Source organism: Camarhynchus parvulus, chromosome 1, assembly GCF_901933205.1.
Source record: "Camarhynchus parvulus chromosome 1, STF_HiC, whole genome shotgun sequence".
Taxonomy (NCBI): domain Eukaryota; kingdom Metazoa; phylum Chordata; class Aves; order Passeriformes; family Thraupidae; genus Camarhynchus; species Camarhynchus parvulus.
Genome location: NC_044571.1, coordinates 98917831 through 98937650, shown reverse-complemented (window position 1 = coordinate 98937650; position 19820 = coordinate 98917831). Strand labels below are relative to the sequence as shown.

The following is a 19820-nucleotide window of genomic DNA, read 5'->3' as shown; positions in this document are numbered from 1 at the left end:
TATGTTAAAAGTAAGAGAAAGAGACTTTTTCTCAACATGAACTAAGTTAGGATGGAGCAGACATTTCAGCATCTGTGGGAGTGTGACAGTGATTACTGGGGATTAGAGGAAAGGATAAGAAAGAAAACCAAGGAGGAAGGCTAATAAGGTGGCATTTAATCACACTGCTCATAACAGACCCTCTACACTACAACAAAAGCATCATGAAAGCAATAATTTTCCTGAATTATTGTTTTTTAAATGCAACCCCCATATTTGCCTAATTTTCAGATACCCTGAACTTCTTTTGAGAGAGAAGGAGAAAATTCAGCACATGCACCATTTCTAAAAGTTAAATTTCATGTAGCAATCTACCAAAAAGTAATACAGAAATAGATTTTGAAATAATATTGCCAGAATCTGCCAACATGCCTATACAGAAGAGGCAGCAGAGCAATGCTGTGACAATAACAGCCAGTATACAAAAAGAAAAGTTTAAGAGCTGTAATGAGAGATGCAGGACTCCACGCTGCTCTTCAAAATGCAGTTTATTACATCCAAGAGTTACAGCAGTCCAGGGTCATGGGTGACAGAGCCTGTGCCTACAGCTGTCAGCTCCAGCTGCAGGCAGGCCTGGAGACCCTTTGGTTTTGGTTACAATGCATTATATACTTTCCTTTGCTGAGCATCTTAATACAGAAGAACCAATCTATACTTTAACTTTCATCTATAGCCTATAATAACTACTATAATTACCACATTCATGTTACTGTTCTCCAGTCACTAAAGTTAGAATGTTACAGTTTAAGCTAGGAGTTGTGTTTCAGTTTTCTTGCAGTGGAAAATTCTGAGACCTTTTTTCTACTTGCAACATTGGCAGACTTGTTTGCCTGTGGAATCTTTCTGCTTGGTAAAAACATCTTCTTCTCTGAGGTGGGTTTATCCTTTGCTCTCTACTTCATTCTCAGGTTCTACATTCAAAAATCATTCTGCAAGCATAAATATCTGTTAAATTTTCTTGTCAAACTTTCATCCTTCCCATCAGAAAAGCAGAATTTCATCAGCTGCAGGCTCTCAACTGAACTCTTGAAATTAACCACAGATGATTCACAGACATTGGAGAGCAGAGGAAGATTAGAAACAAGTGGTATTAAAAAAAAAAACACTGCAGAAGAGAATCTTCCTTTTAAGCAACAGTGTGGCCCATCCACATGTACCACACCTGCCCACTACAGAGTTATGTGCAGTGAAATGACAGCAGCCCTTTGGTGACAAGGGCTCTGTGCTTTAGAGATCAAATCTAAGGAATGGGGTGAAAAAACAGCAACAGCTGATCATGGCCAAATGAATGAACATTCTGTAATGAGAGGGAAACAAAATCCCACTAGTAATGGAAACTTGGTCTTCTTAGCTGGTGAGAGTGGAAAGAACAAGGGAGTTGGACACAGGGCTTCAGAAAGTGTGTTTGGTCCCACAGACTGTGCTCCTGCTCTTACCACCACATTAGACTGCGGCAAGCAGCTAGCAGGAAGAAGTATGTTCTTAAAAGCAGAGATGTATCCACTGCATTTGTTTGGATTTAACACGCTCACAGCTGCTTTAAAAAGGTTTCACTCACCGACAAGAATTTTGTGCACAAGCACATGTGAGAAAGGTGAGTCAGTACTAGAGCTAGCAGTAAATCCACTCTCTGACCCATGCATTTAAAAATACCATTGGATCTTTTGACAGTGCTAATTGGGGGATAGGGTGCTCTTGCCTTCAGTCTTTGGTTCAAAGTCAATTTGAGTTCAGGTTCTTATTCCAAAAAAGTCACCTGACTGATTTGTGACATTTTATGGAGCAAAGAGGTGACAGCATTTGGTCCCTCTTATCACAGACTGATAAGAGGGACCAAATCAGCCCAAGAACCATCAAATCAGCCCAAGAACAATCTCCTTTTACCACCTCTGCTGAAAGAAAATAGAAGAATGAACAGAATATTTTCCAGAATATGGCATTGCTGAAGGGAATATATTCACCTACAGGAGAAAGGAAACCTAAATAAATATAAACCTTCTGAAAAGATCAAACCCAGAGCACTTTATCTGACTCCACGGAAATGCTGCAGAGCCATACCCAAAAGAGGAGAGCAGCAGTGGGTAATTAGATGCATCATCTTGTTTCCAGGAGTAATTTTGATTTCTTTTAAACTCCCACTATAGATCATCTTACTGTGAAAACTGAACACAAAGCAGTTACATGCACTGTGTGCATTAAAAAAATCACATTAATTTTATTTCTCTCTATCTTTTTGCAAACACTTCTAAGGGCAACAGCATCATCAGACTTCACAGAAGCTAACTTTGGCTAGCATCTCCTGGGAAGACCAACACGCAGGCTCAGGGAAAAAAAAAAACTTCTCTCCATTATCCACAACAGTTTCCATATTCACCTTCCTTAGTGCACATTTCTAGCATAGAATTCCAATAAAAAAGCAGGAGAAAAAAAATCAGTGCATCCACACTGACAGAACTTACTGTTTCTATGGGGTTGTACATTTAAGACTTACAAGTTTCATAAAACTATTCATCCATTAGCTTGCAAAAGTAATTTAAAGAAGATACATAAGGCACCACACATTTTAAGAAGCCTTTTATCCAGAGAAATTAAAATATCTACTGTGTCTTAGATGAATACAAAGTTAAGCCCTCTATTTTAAAAATCACACACTCCTGAAACGACATCTTTGTATTTCAAGACAGGCTTTTTTAGTTTGACTTAATATTTCTTTTATTTTCTTTAAGCTAAAATAAACTTGAATCAACAGAAAATATAACAAGATATTCTGCATTTTTATTGACTTGTTTTACACTTGTTGTACACTGATTTTAACCTGCAGCTTCCCATGGCAAGTTACCTAATGTTATTTATTACCTGTAGCCATGATATTTTCTGAAAAATCCCTTTGCCAGGATTTTTCTCCTGAGAAGCTGAGAGGCGTCAGGAACAAAATGTAAACAATGATTATCTGCTGCTGTGGAATGCAACAGGTGGATCTGTGATTGGTCTCATATGGTTGTTTTTAATTAATGGCCAATCACAGTCCAGCTGTCTCGGACTCTGGTCAGTCACAAGATTTTATTATCATTCCATTCCACTTTTTTCTTTCAAGCCTACTGATGAAATCCTTTCTTCCATTATTTTAGTATAGTTTTAGTATATTGTTATCTTTTAATATAATATATATATTATAAAATAATAAATCAGCTTTCTGAAACATGGAGTCAAGAGTCTCGTCTCTTCCCATGTCGGGACTGCCTGCAAATTGCCACAACTACCTTCATAGGACACCAAAGTTTTTACATTTATAACTACACTGATTTCAATCAGGCAGCAGTGCACAGACATCACAGACCTGCAGAACATCCAACAGGCAGCTATGCCACAGGGCTTGGTAGAACTACAGCTTGGAACTTCCTGCTCCCAAGTGCCATTTGTGCTGAAGGCACCTCAATGTGCAGCTCAGAGCAGGGAGGCTGCTACACACCCCACGGGAAAAGGCACCACAGCCTGGCTCATGTGGTGGGTCTAAACACTATCTACTTGTCAGGAACACTTCTTCTGATGACATCTCTTCATCATTGCTGCTTTTCTCTGTATTAGATCACCCACAACTCTGTTTTGGAACTGATCTCATAGCTACAGATCCAGAGCTGGAATACCCATGCCTGCCTGTTTGAGGGCTCTGTCCATCACTGCCATATGCCAAAGTTGCACATTGCAGTGGGACACAGTCCCCTTGCCCATGAGAACAGGGAGATTTGTGACATTTTGTGGAGCAAAGAGGTGACAGCATTTGGTCTCTCTTATCACAGATTAGTCTGCCAAGCAGCTGCTGCACCCACCTTCACGATCAGACTCCGGTGCTCCTCAGACTGGCTGAAGTTGGTGCCCATCTCAAAGATGCTCATCATGCCCTCCTCACACAGGCTCATCCAGGTGTTATATTCTTCACGCTCTGGCAGTCTGTCCCAGAACGTCTTGAAGACCTCCCAGACTGTTTCCTGGCACACTGAAGGCACAAGAAAGGTCTGGTGTTAGTACAACAGTACACTAACACATAGAAAACAGCAACCTGACATCTACATGGAATGGGGAAAGCACTGAAGTGACTGAAATGAAGACGTGGTGGATCTTCCACATTCGTATTACCTCTCTCCCTGAGCAACAGTATTTCCACTGAATGAAACTTCCATTTGATCAATGAACTGAATTTTTAGAAAACATAGAAAACCAAAACACTATGGCAAACATCCTCATAGGAAGTAGAGGTGGAGCTTAAGTTGTAAGAAAGAGGGTGGCACTGATAAAAGTCTAGTAAGCTCAGTCCGTAACAATTCCTTCAGATTCACCTTTACGCAGAATTTAAAATATATTTCAGAAATTACAACTGCATTCATAATTCAAAAAACAAGGCAAGATGATGAAAAAAGAATATGCTACTAAATAAGTCAAGCTCTAACTGCACTGTACATGTTCACTGAGAAAGAACTGGACAGCTCTGAACAGTCAGCCTGAGAATTAAGGTCTGATATCATACACTACACTGCCTACTTTAACCTCCGAACCTTGCACAGGCTCTTTTTGCCAGTCAGAGCAGTTGGTCACATGATGCTCAAGCAAGAACAATTCTGTGACCCAGGATAACTCAAAGAGAGAAAGACTTATAGGATTTTCCTTGTATCCTGGAAAAGAGCAACATTAAAAGGCGAACTCAAAATCATTCATACCAAATGTCATCCTGCAGGAGTAGCATGCACACCTGCTTTTTTGCCTTAATCTGATTTCACTACTCAGACATACAGTTTAGCAGAGAAATGCTTTGCATTCTGGGAAAGTCCTGATATCACAAGCAAGCCCTTACAGGAGACTAAATCTATCTCTAGAAAGCCATTTTCTTCAATCTGCTTTAAAGTTAGCTCTGGGCTGCCAAAGCCAGTACCTTGCTGTTATTTCTTCTCTATGCTTCGTTTTCCAAATTCCAAAGTTGTTTAAATGTACATATGTAAAACTTAACACATAGATCACATATGGAAACATTTTTATTTAGCCAAGAGATGGACATTTTTCTTAAATGCAAAGGCTTTACAAGTGACAACCTTAAGGAACTGTTTCCTATGCAGCACCACCCTTAAAGCTGAGCTGACTTTGGCACACTGGATAGAACCATGCAGAAAAAGTCCTTTTCTTCACCATGAATTTTAGTTTATCAGAGCAGTTGAGACCATTTCTCTGTTGTGGAACTCTACAGATACAAAGACATTTCTCATTTCCGTGCCACGCTCCCAGGTTTATGACATGGAGATTAATATTGTAGCTCATGTGGTATGCACAACCAGAGAACAATAAAGTCCTCAAACTGCATTATTAACTGCCAGTAATATATTACTGTTCTTGCACCCCTTCAGCATCTAGGCAGTTAACTTTACCTGTAAAACACACTAATTTCGAAAATATTGTCCATATTTCCAATCAGTGTATGCATCTCTATTAATCAGAAACAAATAGCCAAATTGACAAACATCCATGCACCATCTTACAGTCCCCCCTCGAGTTTCAGTTGCAAGCATTTTGAGGCAGAGACCACATTTCCATCTGACCTCTGCACAAACCTCAGGCAATGGAGCCATAATCCTGCTCTGGGATTTCTGGTTCCTGCTGGAGTACTAATAAGCTTCCTGAAGCAGAATAACATCTCTAACATTCTCTCTACCATCCCACTTGTAAGAGCTAGGCATCCAGGAAAAGACTGAAGTCTGGTTTCAAATCCAGAAGCCTACACTAAGGAATATCATTTGCTCATGTTTCTTTTGGTGGCACTTGTATCCTACATACCTTTCACTCCAGGTGCCACATTGTGGAGCAACAATCCTGCAATGAGATTACTCCCTGTGGCTGGGGTAAATCCTCAGCAGACTCTCAGCAACCACTGAAGCCACAGCAACAGCTTGCAAATACATTGCAGGGACACTGTCTAATCCTAGAGTTTTCAAATACCAACAGGCAAAGGACTGGCTTTCCAGTTGCAAGTAATTGAAGATAATTTTCTTTAATGCTCTTAAACTAGTTTAAAATAAATGTGATGAGACAGTGTTTTGCCTGAATACAAGCTGCTCCCATATAAACAGTTGTTCCAATCGGCTCCCAATAGATTAAGGATTTTCTGAATGTCCTTTCATTTGGAATTAGACACCCCACTGAATTCCAGTACTAAAGGCTTTGTGCCATCTGTGGGCTCCAAGCCCATTAATTAGACCTAAGCTGTCAACACAGGCATGTATTCTGCAAAAGGAGGAAATGAGATGGGGATAAGGAGTCACATTTTGTCCTCTCTAGCCTCTCCTATCTAACTGCTTCCACTGAGGTGAGCAACAAATTGGACAACATAGTGCAAATTCCTTCTGTATTCTCCTCCATCCACACAGTCAGAGTGTGTTAGCTCTGACACACAGGGAGGGATTAAAAACTCCAATCAAACATCTACCACAACTGCCATTTGAACAGTTCTGTTAGCTGTGTCCAGGAAACCACACCCTCGGCTTTGGTGAGCTGCTTGCCAACACAGTCCCCCTGCACCACCTTGTTGACACACAGTCCATCTTGTCACTGTCTGGTTTATTCCATCTGGCCAGTTTGTAAAGCAGGGGATTGCTTTGCAGGATAACAAATCCAGGCTGTAAGGGCTCAACACAAGACCCATCCTCAGATGTCCTTACCTATAGGGTGCTCAAGAGTAAATTAATGGACTGGTTAAGAAAGACTGAAACAAAACTGTTCTCTTTCTTTCTCATAAATATCTTCATTGTTTTACAGTTAGAAGAGAGTTGCCATTTCACACACAGAGAGGGAGCAATAAAATTTATTCAGTGTGGTTCAAATCACACACATGTAAAGAAAGAGACAAGTACAATACTACCTTCCACCTCTCCTTCAGGAATGTCAAAAAGGGAGCCAATTCTCATCTTGACTTGACAAGGCCACCAGGGAACTGAAAAGACACCACTCACAGTGCATTTAAGTTGGCTAAAAAGTGTGATTGACCTTCTTCTCTTGAAGGTGGAGCCCACCCTGTGATGGGTTTTCAGCTATCTGTAAGTGAGGGAGGTTTTTCAAAGTTTCTCAAATTCTGGAGAACTCCCATAAAGAAAAATGTGGTTTTCATTAACTAGATTTTAAGCATTCTGAGACTGTAGACAAAAGTTGAAGGCACAAAACCAAAGTGAAACAGGACTTGACTGGAAGCTTCAGGTAATAACTATAACTTACTATTTAAAATAATTCACTGTCTTTCCTTTCTGTCCTTCCAGAATCTTGCCAGTGTCTGTGTCAAATACATTACCTAGATATGCTGACAATAAATGAAACAACATTTGGCTAAGATTCAAAATAGCAACTCCTTCACACCTAGCCAGAAAATGAAAAAAAATGAGAGGCAGGGGGACCAGAAAGTTGACCACCGAGTTTTTCAACTAGAAATGCTACTCTGAGTTTTAAATATAAAGATTTTAAAGGAGATAGAGAATGGAGGGAAAATTGCTGCATGAGAGGTTATAATAAATTGCCACGAGCCCAATTATTCTGTTACAATTGAAGCTGCCAGGCAGGTTTTGCATTATGATCTGTCCAGGATTTAGTTTTCAAAGACTAGCTACAAAATTCTTAGAAAACAACAAAGCAGGCAGTCCTGCCAGCATGAGGAAGAATTGCTGAGCAGACCCAGTCTCAGGGTCTCTAGCTGGTCAGAGTGACCCCAAGATACATTAGAAAGTCTCTTTTCCCAGCCTGGCGCTTGAAGAAGGAGTCAGAGCTCTTCATTTCTTATTCTCAAGGTTGTTTATTGTTTCTTATCTATAAAATTCTTTCTCCTAGCCTGCTGAGGTCCATTCAGCAAGACAGTCAGAGGCACTCTGCCTGCCCCTGGGGTTGTGTTATCTTTTTATACTAGAAACTATGTGTACAATATTTACAATTACTTTCTAATACTTATCACCTATGTTAGACAGTGAGCTTCTATTCTAAACCAATCCAAAAGTGCCAACATCACCCAGAACACGGAGGCCAAGAAGAAGTAGAAAGGCTGGACACGCCCAGATTCCTCCATCTTGCCTCCTGAACCCCCATTCTAAAAACCCCAAAAAACTATTTTTCACCCTGTGGTAAATTCACTATCATTCTCCTTAAACTGTCATGGCTTGCAGATCTTCCTATAATGTGGGTAATTTGTTCCATGGGTCAAGATCAAAGGCAGAGGTGTCTTGGGCTCTGTGCCAGGGTCTCTGAGCCCCCTGGCAGGGGTCTTGGCAATCCAGGACAGCCAGAGGGATGTCCTGAATTCCAACAACCCAGCAGCATTGCCACTGCCACCTGAAGGGCAGCTCAGCCCTCAGGCCATGTGTGAAGAGCTGCTCTTCATGCCTGGATCTCACTCCAAACTTTCACTGGGCTGCTACAGGGGCACAGATATGTGGGACAGCATTAGCCACACCAGGCCCTGGAGGAGACAGGATTTGTTGTGAGGCCTCTAATCCCCAGCAAAGAATACTGATTAAAAGCATCATAATATCGAGATCAATCTTTTAAGGCAGTGAGTTAAGAGTCTTGAAGCTACACGTGAGTGGAAAGATAAGCTCCCCTGAAAAATTGTTTCCTTCATTCTGCGGCTGCAGTAATAAATAACTTGTATTTTTAAGTTAGTTGACTTCTCAGCTACCTTGCAATTTTCCTCCAAGGAATTCAAATGTCAAAAAAGAATGAAAGCTTATGAGAAGAGAAGCTCCCTGCTACAAGAGCTGTGATCAGGTCCACCTGACTACAGGTAAAGGATTAGCTGTGCTGAAGACATGTAACTGATTGACACAATAAACCAGAATTCAAACCAAGAATGCAAATCACACAGCTTGGTTGCAGTTTGTCTCCAAAATATATTTTGCATGCATATACTACATTTTCCATGTACTCCATCCTGAAAAGCCTCACAAGTTAGAAGTCACTTAACTCACCACTGAGATAATCAACTCCAGTGTGAAAGAAGGGCTAGGCAAAAAATTAAAAGATGGACACTTTTGGTCCATACCCTTGTTCAAGGTTCTACTGAGCCGAGTGTCACAGGCCCTTGAAGTAAGCAATGTTTTAACCTTTAAAGGCCATATTGGGTTTCAAAGGATGCTTCAGAAAGCCAGACATGTCATAAGACAATTCCAATGGAACTGTCTGTCAGCATATCTGCTTCAAAAGCAGAAAAGCCCAGCCCCTGGGAGCTTATCTACTTCAAATGCAGTGTCTATGCTCAAGTAATACTCAAAACTAATAGCAAATATCCTGAAAAGTTAAAGATAATTGTGTTTCAACCCAAAAAATTCCCCATAGGCAGACACAAGCTCTTTTCAGTCCTACTAATCTGCGGAAATGAGGGGAAAAAAATGTATTTGAAGCTTCCTTTCCTAAAGACATGGTCACTGTTTTCAAAACCTCCAGCTAAGATCTATGATGTGATTAGATGACCTTTCTCTTGCTCTGACATTCTCCAGTCTGGCTACCCCTCATGCACCTGGGTAGGATACAGCATCCTTGTGGCTCAAGCTGTACCACTGGGGATGCATTTATCTCTCCAAGGAGAGACAATTAGCCTGTTACACTCAGTCTGTGCTCAGGGATTTCTGAGGTTAACAGAGGGGGCACCACATGACAGCACTGAGCACCCTGTAGGGGGTAGGGTGGCTTTCTGGCCATTTGTGTAAGTGGGCAGTGCTGGAGCTTAATCCCAATTAAATCTCATTAGTGCTTCTTAAGAGTTGAATCGTCTGTGGTAGCTAGGAGCACTGAATCAGGCTAAATATTCTATTTTGAGGCAATGTGAGACCAACTCCCCATCCTCTCAGACAATTTCTGCACAACTGAACAGTTTAATTGCAGAGGGGTTTGATGAAGAATACAGTCACAGGTACAGACACCTCCTAAGAGGTCATTGCTGCAAAGGCTTTGTTAGTATTTGTTAAACAAATTAATACACATGCAGAGAAATCACTCATCTATCACTGGAATGCTGCTGTGGATGGCCTGGTACACAAGGCCTGCAACCCTTAAACAATATACAAAACAAGTTTAAATTGAGAAAAGATTTCAATGCAAATTAGCTAATTCACATGAAAGATTTTAGATTTAAACACTCACATACTAACTCTAGCACACAAATTATTCTCACCAACAATATTTCAGTAAAAACTAAGGAGTGTCCTTGATGGAAAAAGGCAAGTTTCTTAGAAGCATGTGCCAGTATCTAAAAATTCAAATGTAGAGGAGACAGACCTTCTACAAGTAAACTTTAGAAATTCATTGCTGAGTATGAGGTACGTGTAATATGTGCCAGGGATGCAGAGGAAACAGGAAAAAAAGGCTCACTCAGGCAGATTCTTTATTTAATGTATGGTTTTTAGTCAGGTACTTGTCATGACATTTGGCTCTTTGGTTTCATCATTAGCAAGATCTGAATAACTTGTAACATTATGACTTCAGTATCAAATTGAAACTTTACTCTTGACTATGTTCACGTGCAGACAATAACACCATTATTTCTAATACTTCAGTAAACAGATTTTAAGGGACCATAGTGCTATGCCCAATCTAGGGATTACATTCATGCATAGAATTTAATTCCCGAGAAACAGGAATTCTTTCCAAAGTTCAAAAATGTCCATGTGTCTCATCAGCTACAGCTCACTGCAATATCATCAATTTCCTTGTTTGGTCAGTGTCTTCAAAAGCTATCCTTAGATGTTTGGCTTTATCTAAAGCTCAGGCTGACAAGAGCAGCTCTGGCAGAGAGACTATCTGATCTACTCATGTGAAAAGATCAGTGCCCACAAAAAAAAAGAAAAAAGTACTCACAACATACACTGATAGTTTAAGACAGAGGTTCACAGTAGGGTAAAATTGTAAAGAGAATTTAGGAAGGTAGCCACCAGAGTAATTACCTCTCAGAGGTAGCAAAGAAGCATATTACCCTGAGCTGTGGTGATAAAATCCAGCAGCCCAATTAAGAGGCACGGGATAGCATGGCTTGTACTGCTCACCCATCTTGTAATCCTTATATTGTTTCTGTTTTACATGCTAATTCAACTACTACAATCCTCTACCAACAACTTACCCAACAGAGAATGGACAAATTCACTGAATTGTGCACATAAGGCAACTGGTTACAAAAGGCTTGGTCTGAGTGGGTGTGCCTGTTTTTTCTGTAATAAATTTTATTTATCTATCGCTCAGGCTACCATTTCCCTGTCAGCAGTAAAGAACATCATTCCAGACACTAACATGTACAGCCCATTCACTGTCTGAAATCACACTATTAGATTTCCACAACATTTTTTGTTGTAGAATCTCCAACTGCCATTGGACGCACTTAGTGTTTGTCACAACAGTCTAGCAATGAACCAGTCACCATCACATTTACATGACTCTTCCATCAGCAACCATAATGTTGCCCCATTTCAAAGGACACCACTCAAAAACACCCTAAGACCCAGCCTATAGGCCTGCAGTACCCAGTCTGTAAAACATTTATGACTGATTTCCATCCCCACATTCCAAAAAATGAAATACAAAGAGCCAACGGCAGCAACTTCCTTACATAGCTACACGAGATACAGAGACAGGGCAGTACAGAGACAATCACAATCCAGGATTCATCTCAAAATAGTGAAAATAACATCATCTGCTACTGCAAAACTCTGTTCTGATTGTAGCAATAAAGCAGCACTTCAGAAATTTGTATTGTAGACTGCAAGTGTAGAAAAACAAATACAACCCACCCCGTTCCCGGCTGCTGCTTGTGAATAGCACAGTAATAAAACAACCACCAATAATCATATAATTAATTAGACTTTCATATGTTGAAGGGTGATACTGCTGTTTTAGAAAATACTGGTTTTCCTCCAGATCCCTGTATTTTGTTGCACTTTGATATTTTTAATGGTTTAATATGCATTTGTCATATTCTTCATCTTCATCTTTTTAAGGATCAAAAAATCCAGATGTTGTAGCCAGGGGAAAAAAAAAAAAAAAGGCTGTACACTGTTACGCCTACAGCAATAAGACAGAAGCACTTCCTTAAAGCCCATGACAGGGACGTTCATCTGTCAGTCTCTGATACTTAGAGAGGCTTTTTCCAGCTAGCAAAAGTAAATAAAGCTATAGGAGCTACAGACAGATAATTACATTCCCACCTGTTTCCTTCTAAGGTAGACACAGATAGAATAAACAATTTGGATAATCAGCACATGCAAACCTTTTCTTATTTTCTAACAAGCTCTAACATCACAATACAATCTGCCTTTCCTTCCAATGTAGTGACATGGTACTGCTGGCAGTACAGCAAAACCAAGGAAAGAATAGACTGTATTAGAACCATCCTTTCCAGAGAAAGTACATATTGATGTTGAAGTCTTTTCTTACTTCAACATATACAGAATTTAAAAAAAAAAATCTAAAAATACACATTGAGATTGAAAAATCAGCAGATTCTGTGTATGTTTATATTTAGTTCCTTCTGGGGTCAGTTATTTTCCTAGTGATTTGTAGCTGGTCTCTGAGTGTTAAACAGTGACCACACTTTCTCCTAGGATTATTTTGTTGACAGTGGACTGTGGCTATCTGAACGGCTACTAAAAACTTTGCACATAATTCAGTGACACTGAATTCAGACACTAGGGGTCCATCAAACCTGCTTCATCACTCCACTCCTCAGCTGGACAAAGGAGAGATAACATAACAAAAGGCCCATGGATTGAGATAAGGACAGTGAGAGATCACTCACCACATTCTGTCAAGACAGGCTCAACTTGGGGATATTCCTTGAATTTATTACCAATCAAATCTGAGCAATACAACAAGAAATGAAACCAAATCATGAAACACCTTTCCCTCACCCCTCCCTACTTCCCAGGCTTAACTTCACTCCTGGCTTTCTCTAACTCCTCACCTACAGTGGTGCAGGGGAATGGGGCTGTGGCCAGTTCATCACTGCAGTCTCTGCCACTACTTCCCCCTCAGGGGGAGGACTCCTCACACTCTTCCCCTGCTCCAGTGTGAGGCCTCTCCCATGGGAAACAGTTCTTCCCTAACTTCTCTTACATTAGTCCTTTCCATGGGCTGCAGTTCTTCACAGGCTGCTCCAGCATGGGTTCCTCCCATGGGGTGCAAGTCCTTCAGGAACAGACTCCCATGGGCTCACAAGCCAGCAAACCTGCTCCAGTGTGGGCTCCTCTCTCTGGGGGCCACAGCTCCTGCCAAATGCCTGCTCCAGCGTGGGCTTCCCACGGGGTCCCAGCCTCCTGTGGGCATCCACCTGCTGTGGCATGGGGTCCTGCACGGGCTGCAGGTGGATCTCTGCAGTTCCATTGACCACCATAGTCTGCACCACAGGCTGCAGGGGAACCCCTGCTCTGGCACCTGCAGCACCTCCTCCTCCTCCTTCACTCACTTTGGTGTCTGTAAAGCTCTTTCTCTCTTATATTTTCACGCTTCTCTTTCAACTGCAATTGCTGCTGTGCAACTTTTCCTTCTCAAATATTTTACCCCAGAGGTGCTACCACTGTTGCTGATGGGATTGGCCTTGAGCAGCGGAGCCGGTTGTCCTTGGCTCTGTTGGTATAGGGGAAGCTTCTGGCAGCTTCTTAGAGAAGCCACCCTTGTAGCCCCCTGCTACCAAAGTTTTGCCACACAAACCCAATACACAGCACATGAACTCTCATGACCTCAGGTGCCTACTCAGAACATCATTAGACGCCACCCAACACTCCTGGAGCAGCAGCTGCTGCTAACAGAATGAAAATGACAAGTTGCTTGAACCAGACCTTGTGTGACTTGCAGCTAATTAGTCACCTCTATTATTTTCAGAGATCTTTTTCAAAAGGTTTAACTTAAAAGCACTAATGGTAATCACAGCCTCTCTGCTCAAGAAAACCTTGTGAATTGTGAAAGCTGTTAAATCCAGTAAGGAAACAGATGGACTAGGTGGATTTTTGGTTCAGCCTAGGATTATTAAGACCTAAATATACTTTTGAAACCTAATTTACAGATTTCTTTCTTCTTTATTATCACTCACACCTTTGCTTAGTTGGTATTGCCCTAATGTACCCCTACCACAGATAACTGAGAGGTGACTGCAGTTAAAGCCCATGGTATGTATGGATCACTTGGAACAAACAAAGAATGGTTGAGTCCTCCTGGTGGAAAAAAGAAACTGGTAAAGCCTGCCAAACCATCAGCATCATCATCAGTGTCAACATCCCTTGCAAGCTGGGCACAATTCATATTTGAATGAGGCTGTAAAACCCCATATAATTCCACTTTGTTCTTCAACTACACTGTTTATTTTTATGCAAACACTAAGCAACTAATGATTGTCAGTGTTTTTCACTTGTCCAAGTAAACAAACTGTCATCTGTGAGAGTTTCTCTACAGGCAATCAAATCTCATCCAACATGAGTCTCTGAACACTCTTCCTTCTACTCTGACAGCAGCTCTGTCATTTTGCCAGTTTTGTACAGACACATTAAGATAACTACAAAATTGTTTGAATGCTACGACACAAAGAGCAGAAAGTGCTGCATGATTGTGATGCCCCATTCCAATGCAGTCAGACAGAAGGGTTTGAAACAAATCATGTTACTGTAATATTTCATCAAGTGAAAGATGATGTTAGCGGGAACATGGCAGCTCTGCAGAGAAAGCTGTGCCACACCAACTTTCACACCTTAAAAGAAAAGTTGCTTGTCCATTATACTACACAGAGATTGCACACTTTGTACAACCAGCCATAGCCAAAAGTCACATGGCTGAAGTGCCAGTGTCTCAGACTTAACTTTTCTGATTGGCCCCTCAATGAGTTCTGCTGGCACTTTAAGAACACTAAATAAACCAAGCAAACTCTGTTATTTAGCTACTCTCTATGTAGCACCTATTTTTCTTAGCATTCAAATTGTTCTGAGAAAGGATTATTTTAGTAAACAATGTGGTTTCAGGGAGCAAGAGTTCTTAGGATATATGAGTGTAGACAGACAGTGGTGGGGTTTTAGCTCAGAACAGCTCTCATACGCAAGATTATCACAGAAAAATAAGTTTCACCAGTAATAATGTATTTCCTATGGCCTGGTGTGTATTATGTTTAAAAGCTTGAACTATTGTTTAATAAGTGAATGTTCTTTATCAATTACCCATGAGATGTACTTACCTCTGAGCCTGAAATACTTGAGATGGTTGGCAATAGCCTGCTCGACAGATTCATCAGGGCAGATCTTAACTCCGCTGGGAAAGAGAATGGATCGCTTCCTCCGTAACTGCACATGCCTGTGGAACTGCTCAGCATCCATGATGCCATTAGGCTTTTTCAAGCCAGGAGGCAAAGAAGGGTTTGCCAACTGCCAGTCACTAAGCTGAGGGGCTGGTGAAACATCTTTAGCCTGTCCTCCTCCTGCAGCTGTGAAATTAAAACCACACAAATTTCTCAGATCAGATAATGATGCCACCATCACTATCTTCATGCCACTTCTGTGGTCTCTGAAGGAGATTGCTGTGCTTTTTTTCTGTTAACGGAACCTGTCCCTGATTTGATGTTATAAACCACCTTAAGCTCTTTACAATATTCCATCAAATGGTAACATACAATAAGGCTCTAACCTTTTGAATTCTAACACCTTGTTTAGACTGTGTTTCACTTTCTATCTGCCATTAGGCTTAAGGCAATGGGACTATATTTGTGAACAAACATGTATTTGTAAGCTTTCAGGGTTTTTCAGAAGTAAAAGAAACAACTGAGAAATAATCCTACTCTGTACTTTCTTTCCATAACAGATTTATATACCTTGCAAAAAATAAGCTTGAATTGACACTTAAACTTCAACAGTAGAGACAGGTCTCTACTCTACTAGAGCAGGGGGGAAAAAGAGGAATAAAAGGCCTCATCAGCTTTATGCTGGGGTTTTTTCTGGTGGTGGTTTTTTCGGGTTTTTTTTTTAGTTCTGGCTTTTTGTGTGTGTGTGTGTGTTTTGCTTTTAATTCCTTCTTATATTAGTTGTTCCACATCATTACAGAGGAAACATGAGGAAACAGCTGAGGTAAGAACATGTATATTGAGATTTAGTCTGACAGTCTAATTTTCCACCCTTTAAAGTCAGTTGATCTGAAATTATTTAACTCAAGTTCTTTCTTTTTTTTTTTTTCCTGGAAAACATGCCTCAAAAACAATCACAACCAATCATTTACCAGAGAAAGAATAGTAATAACTCTGTGGCATTTGTCATCCAATAGATTATGGGTTTATTCTGCAGCTTCATAGCAGACCTTTGACTTTTATGACTGAAAGATGAAAGGCATGGTTATTTTGATGGTGTATTAATCATCAGCTCTGTTGCAGATGATCACCAGAAGGTACAGTACAGGCAGAAAGAACATCAAAAAACATCTCTAAGGCAAACCCCCGATCTTTACACAAACTGTTCCGTGCACATATGCAGAAGACAGAACCTTACTTTTTAAGATTTAATACAAAATTAATAAAGGAAAAAGAAAAGTGAAAAAATTAACAGCACTTAATGTCTCAAAGTTGAAAAAATTGCCTCCTACAGCTACCTCTACACTCAAGGCAAGACAAATGTGCAGTTATACCACCTAGAAATCAGCCTAAGTATTCCATATTTACACTGCTATCACAGCACAGATTTGACCGAACATTTCTCTGTATTAGTCCCCTTTGTTACAATTAAATCAGAGAGTTATTTCTAATTCTATCCACTGCCATAGCTAAATTTGTAAACAAGAACATTAGAGAGATGTCTGCATTACCTGCAACTATTTGAAGATCTGTGTTAATCATTCCTGGAAGGCAAAGAAAGATTTTCCACATGAAGCCAAACATACTTATTCGTGTAATTAAAAAAAAATATATATAAAAGCAAAATAATCCCAATTCCTTTTAGCAAAAGAGCTGTTGTCTTTACTGTAGCCTTGACCCAACCAAGAACATTGCACTTCTTGAAAATATCTTGACGTCACATATTGTTATCTTTGGAGAAAGCGTTAGGTAAAAAAAGTCAACCAATACATCCTGGCTCTGTTCTTTCCAAAGACACTTTTCTGCTTTAGTGAAGAAACAAGAAAAGGTGATTGAAGTAGACTCCTTGGAGCTAGCAGATGGACTGACACAATTTTTTAATTTTAATCTGGCCAGCTAAGCTCTTTACCAGGGCTTGTCATACCATTAACAGACAGTCCAAACAAGGACAGCACCTTTCACATTTAATTAAGCAGGCTTTTTCATTGGCCTTTCAATTTCTGCTCTTTTTAAAAACCCTGCTGGCCACAAAACATCAGGGGGAGCACACTAATCTTCCATAGAAAGTCTTGTGTGTTTTGTCTTGTGCTTGTACAAATATAAACACATATATAAATACATGACTGCTTAAGCACCATTGTATTTGTAAATACTGAAGCAACCTCTCTGTGGGACTGTTTCCTCTGGTTACAGGGCTGCTGTCGAGTCTATGCTAAAGGAGAAAGTCTTGTGCTGTTCCACCACTATGCCCTGCACGCCAAAAGCAGTGCTTCCTCCAAACATAAAGTCAGGGCAAGTCATGATTCTTTCATCTCTGTTCAGGTATTACCTGACATGAGCAGCAGCAAGAAGTGAGTACAGATAGCTGATGATCAGCAAAGGAAACTACAGAAAGGACGGAGCACAGGAAAGCAGCAGCACTCTCAGTTCCCATCCAGGGTCAGCTCACTATGGAAACGTGTATGGAAGCTGCCCTGGAATGGCAGACTGCATTCAGACCCCTAGGAAATCTCCTTCAGGGCTGCCTTCTGCATGGTGTTACTCAGGACTTCCTGGTTACTGTGTTCAGATCACTCTGAACAAACTCCTGGTTTGCCTAAACTACTATTTTTGGTAGTGGTTTTGTATAAGTATTTCAAAGCTGGATTCCCAGGTGTCTGCCTGCAAAGCTTTTACACAGAGCTCCTTAGGCAGTACAATGCTCACTTCTCTCTTCTAGCTGCTCTACTGAACTGCCAGCAATTCACATATCAGGAATTATTAGCAGTATTAGACATACAACACTCACCGGAACCAAATAAAATGACCTTGTTTTTATGCTCTGTCTCTGACATCTAACAGACTCTAACTGATATTTTTCAAAACAACATACTTTCTTTGGTTCTCCCCTCTCCACCCCAAAATTATTAAATTAAAGTTTAACCACTGAGCTGCTTGAACACCCCCAGTTTTCTTAGAATCAGACATTTTGGATCTATCAAACCATCACTGCAGACCTAGTCTGGCTCTGCCAAGCTAACCATGATGCTGGCAGCACTATGCTGGAGCTATATATGGAACAGCACAGAGACAACACTGCACTGGTGCTCAGGAACTGTTTCAAAGTTCTATTCAGCATGTCTGGGTAGAGACAGCCACTTCTGAGGCTAGCTTGGGTATCTTTACTGTGACCCTGGATCCAGCACAGAGCAGCTTTATTTTTTAATCCTCTATAGAAACTCATGCTTTCAATGTCATGAATGCTTTTGCTCGCATTACCCTGCACAAATGCAATTGGATCAAGGTTAGAAATGCTACACACACTTAAAGGCAAAAGCTATCTTACCTCCTGAACATGTGACAACTAATCCCTTTACAGAACACACATACTTCAGTAAAAATATGAAATCCAGTTAAAAGTTTTCTTGGGGAGTTTTTTAGATTAACAGTATTGTTGTTTCTTTCATCAACAAAGTACTCAAAGGTACTCAGAAAGTGAAGAGTATAAAAATAATTTCTGTCAAAATTTGTTTTCGATGGTATGGTTATGTCAGTTTCTGTGAAATAAAATATTTTAAAAGTGTAAATTCAGTTTTATTAATATTAATTTGCTATCGATTTTATATTCAAGTGATTTCAGCACAGAAATGTAGACTTGCAACAGCTGAAAATGTCATACATTTATTATAGCAAAAGGTATATCTAAAAGCATAATCTTTTAAAGTTTCTTAAAATAAGCAAAACAACTCTTGCATTAGATTTCCAAAATAATTGTGGAAAATTAACTCCTTCCTAGGTTTGACAAAAGCCTTTACAGTAATACTTTGTATCAGAAAACATAATTCTTCATTTTCAGCATCCAAGTTGCATCTCTTCAAAAGTATTCACACAAAGCACTCTTGCTGAATGAGAAAAAAAGTGTCATTCTAGCAACACAACACACCAAGTCATCCCAGTACCTCCAAAAATAAAGACAGTTTGCTGACAGTTTGCATTTCTAAGAAACATGTGTTTTCATATAGCAAATGTGATTAGCTGAATTACAGTTCTCTACAGAGCAATGCTCACTGAAATACTGCTACAGCAAATATACCATTCTAAATAATGTCCCTGTTTTTCAAATGCAATTTATTCAAAAAGCTGAATCTACCTGTAAATAAAAAAAAAGTCAAATAAAGGATTACTTTAATGAAAATGCCTCTAATAAAGAGCCACACCATGGCCTATACCTACTATATCCAAACTCATGAGATTTACTATCCAGAATCTAAATTGTCTCCCTGGCTGTACAAAAAAGATGGCTTCATGACATTTGACAGGATTCACCAACAAAATTCCCAGTCAGTTTAGCAGAGACAATTACGTTAGACAAAACCTTTTCACTTGTTCATTTTCTGTGGTTGCTGTGGCCAAGCATTCACCATTGTCACTTTTCTTTTGTGCTCTGGCAAACACCTCCCAGGAATAAACAAATTCTGAGGCCAGTTAAACT

At 40.2% G+C, this 19820-nt stretch overlaps 1 protein-coding gene across 1 annotated transcript in view; it reads right to left on the bottom strand.

Annotated features, from left to right (window-relative positions):
* The window catches only part of IMPG2 (interphotoreceptor matrix proteoglycan 2), a 53516-nt gene extending 36583 nt beyond the window's left edge, over positions 1 to 16933 (bottom strand). The window contains exons 1-3 of the mRNA XM_030952462.1: positions 16861 to 16933; positions 15251 to 15496; positions 3867 to 4033 (exon numbers count right to left, since the gene is read on the bottom strand). Of these exons, the coding sequence (XP_030808322.1) occupies positions 3867 to 4033; positions 15251 to 15496; positions 16861 to 16933 (486 nt within the window). The remainder of the gene's footprint in view (positions 1 to 3866; positions 4034 to 15250; positions 15497 to 16860) is intronic.
* Positions 16934 to 19820: the final 2887 nt, after the last annotated feature.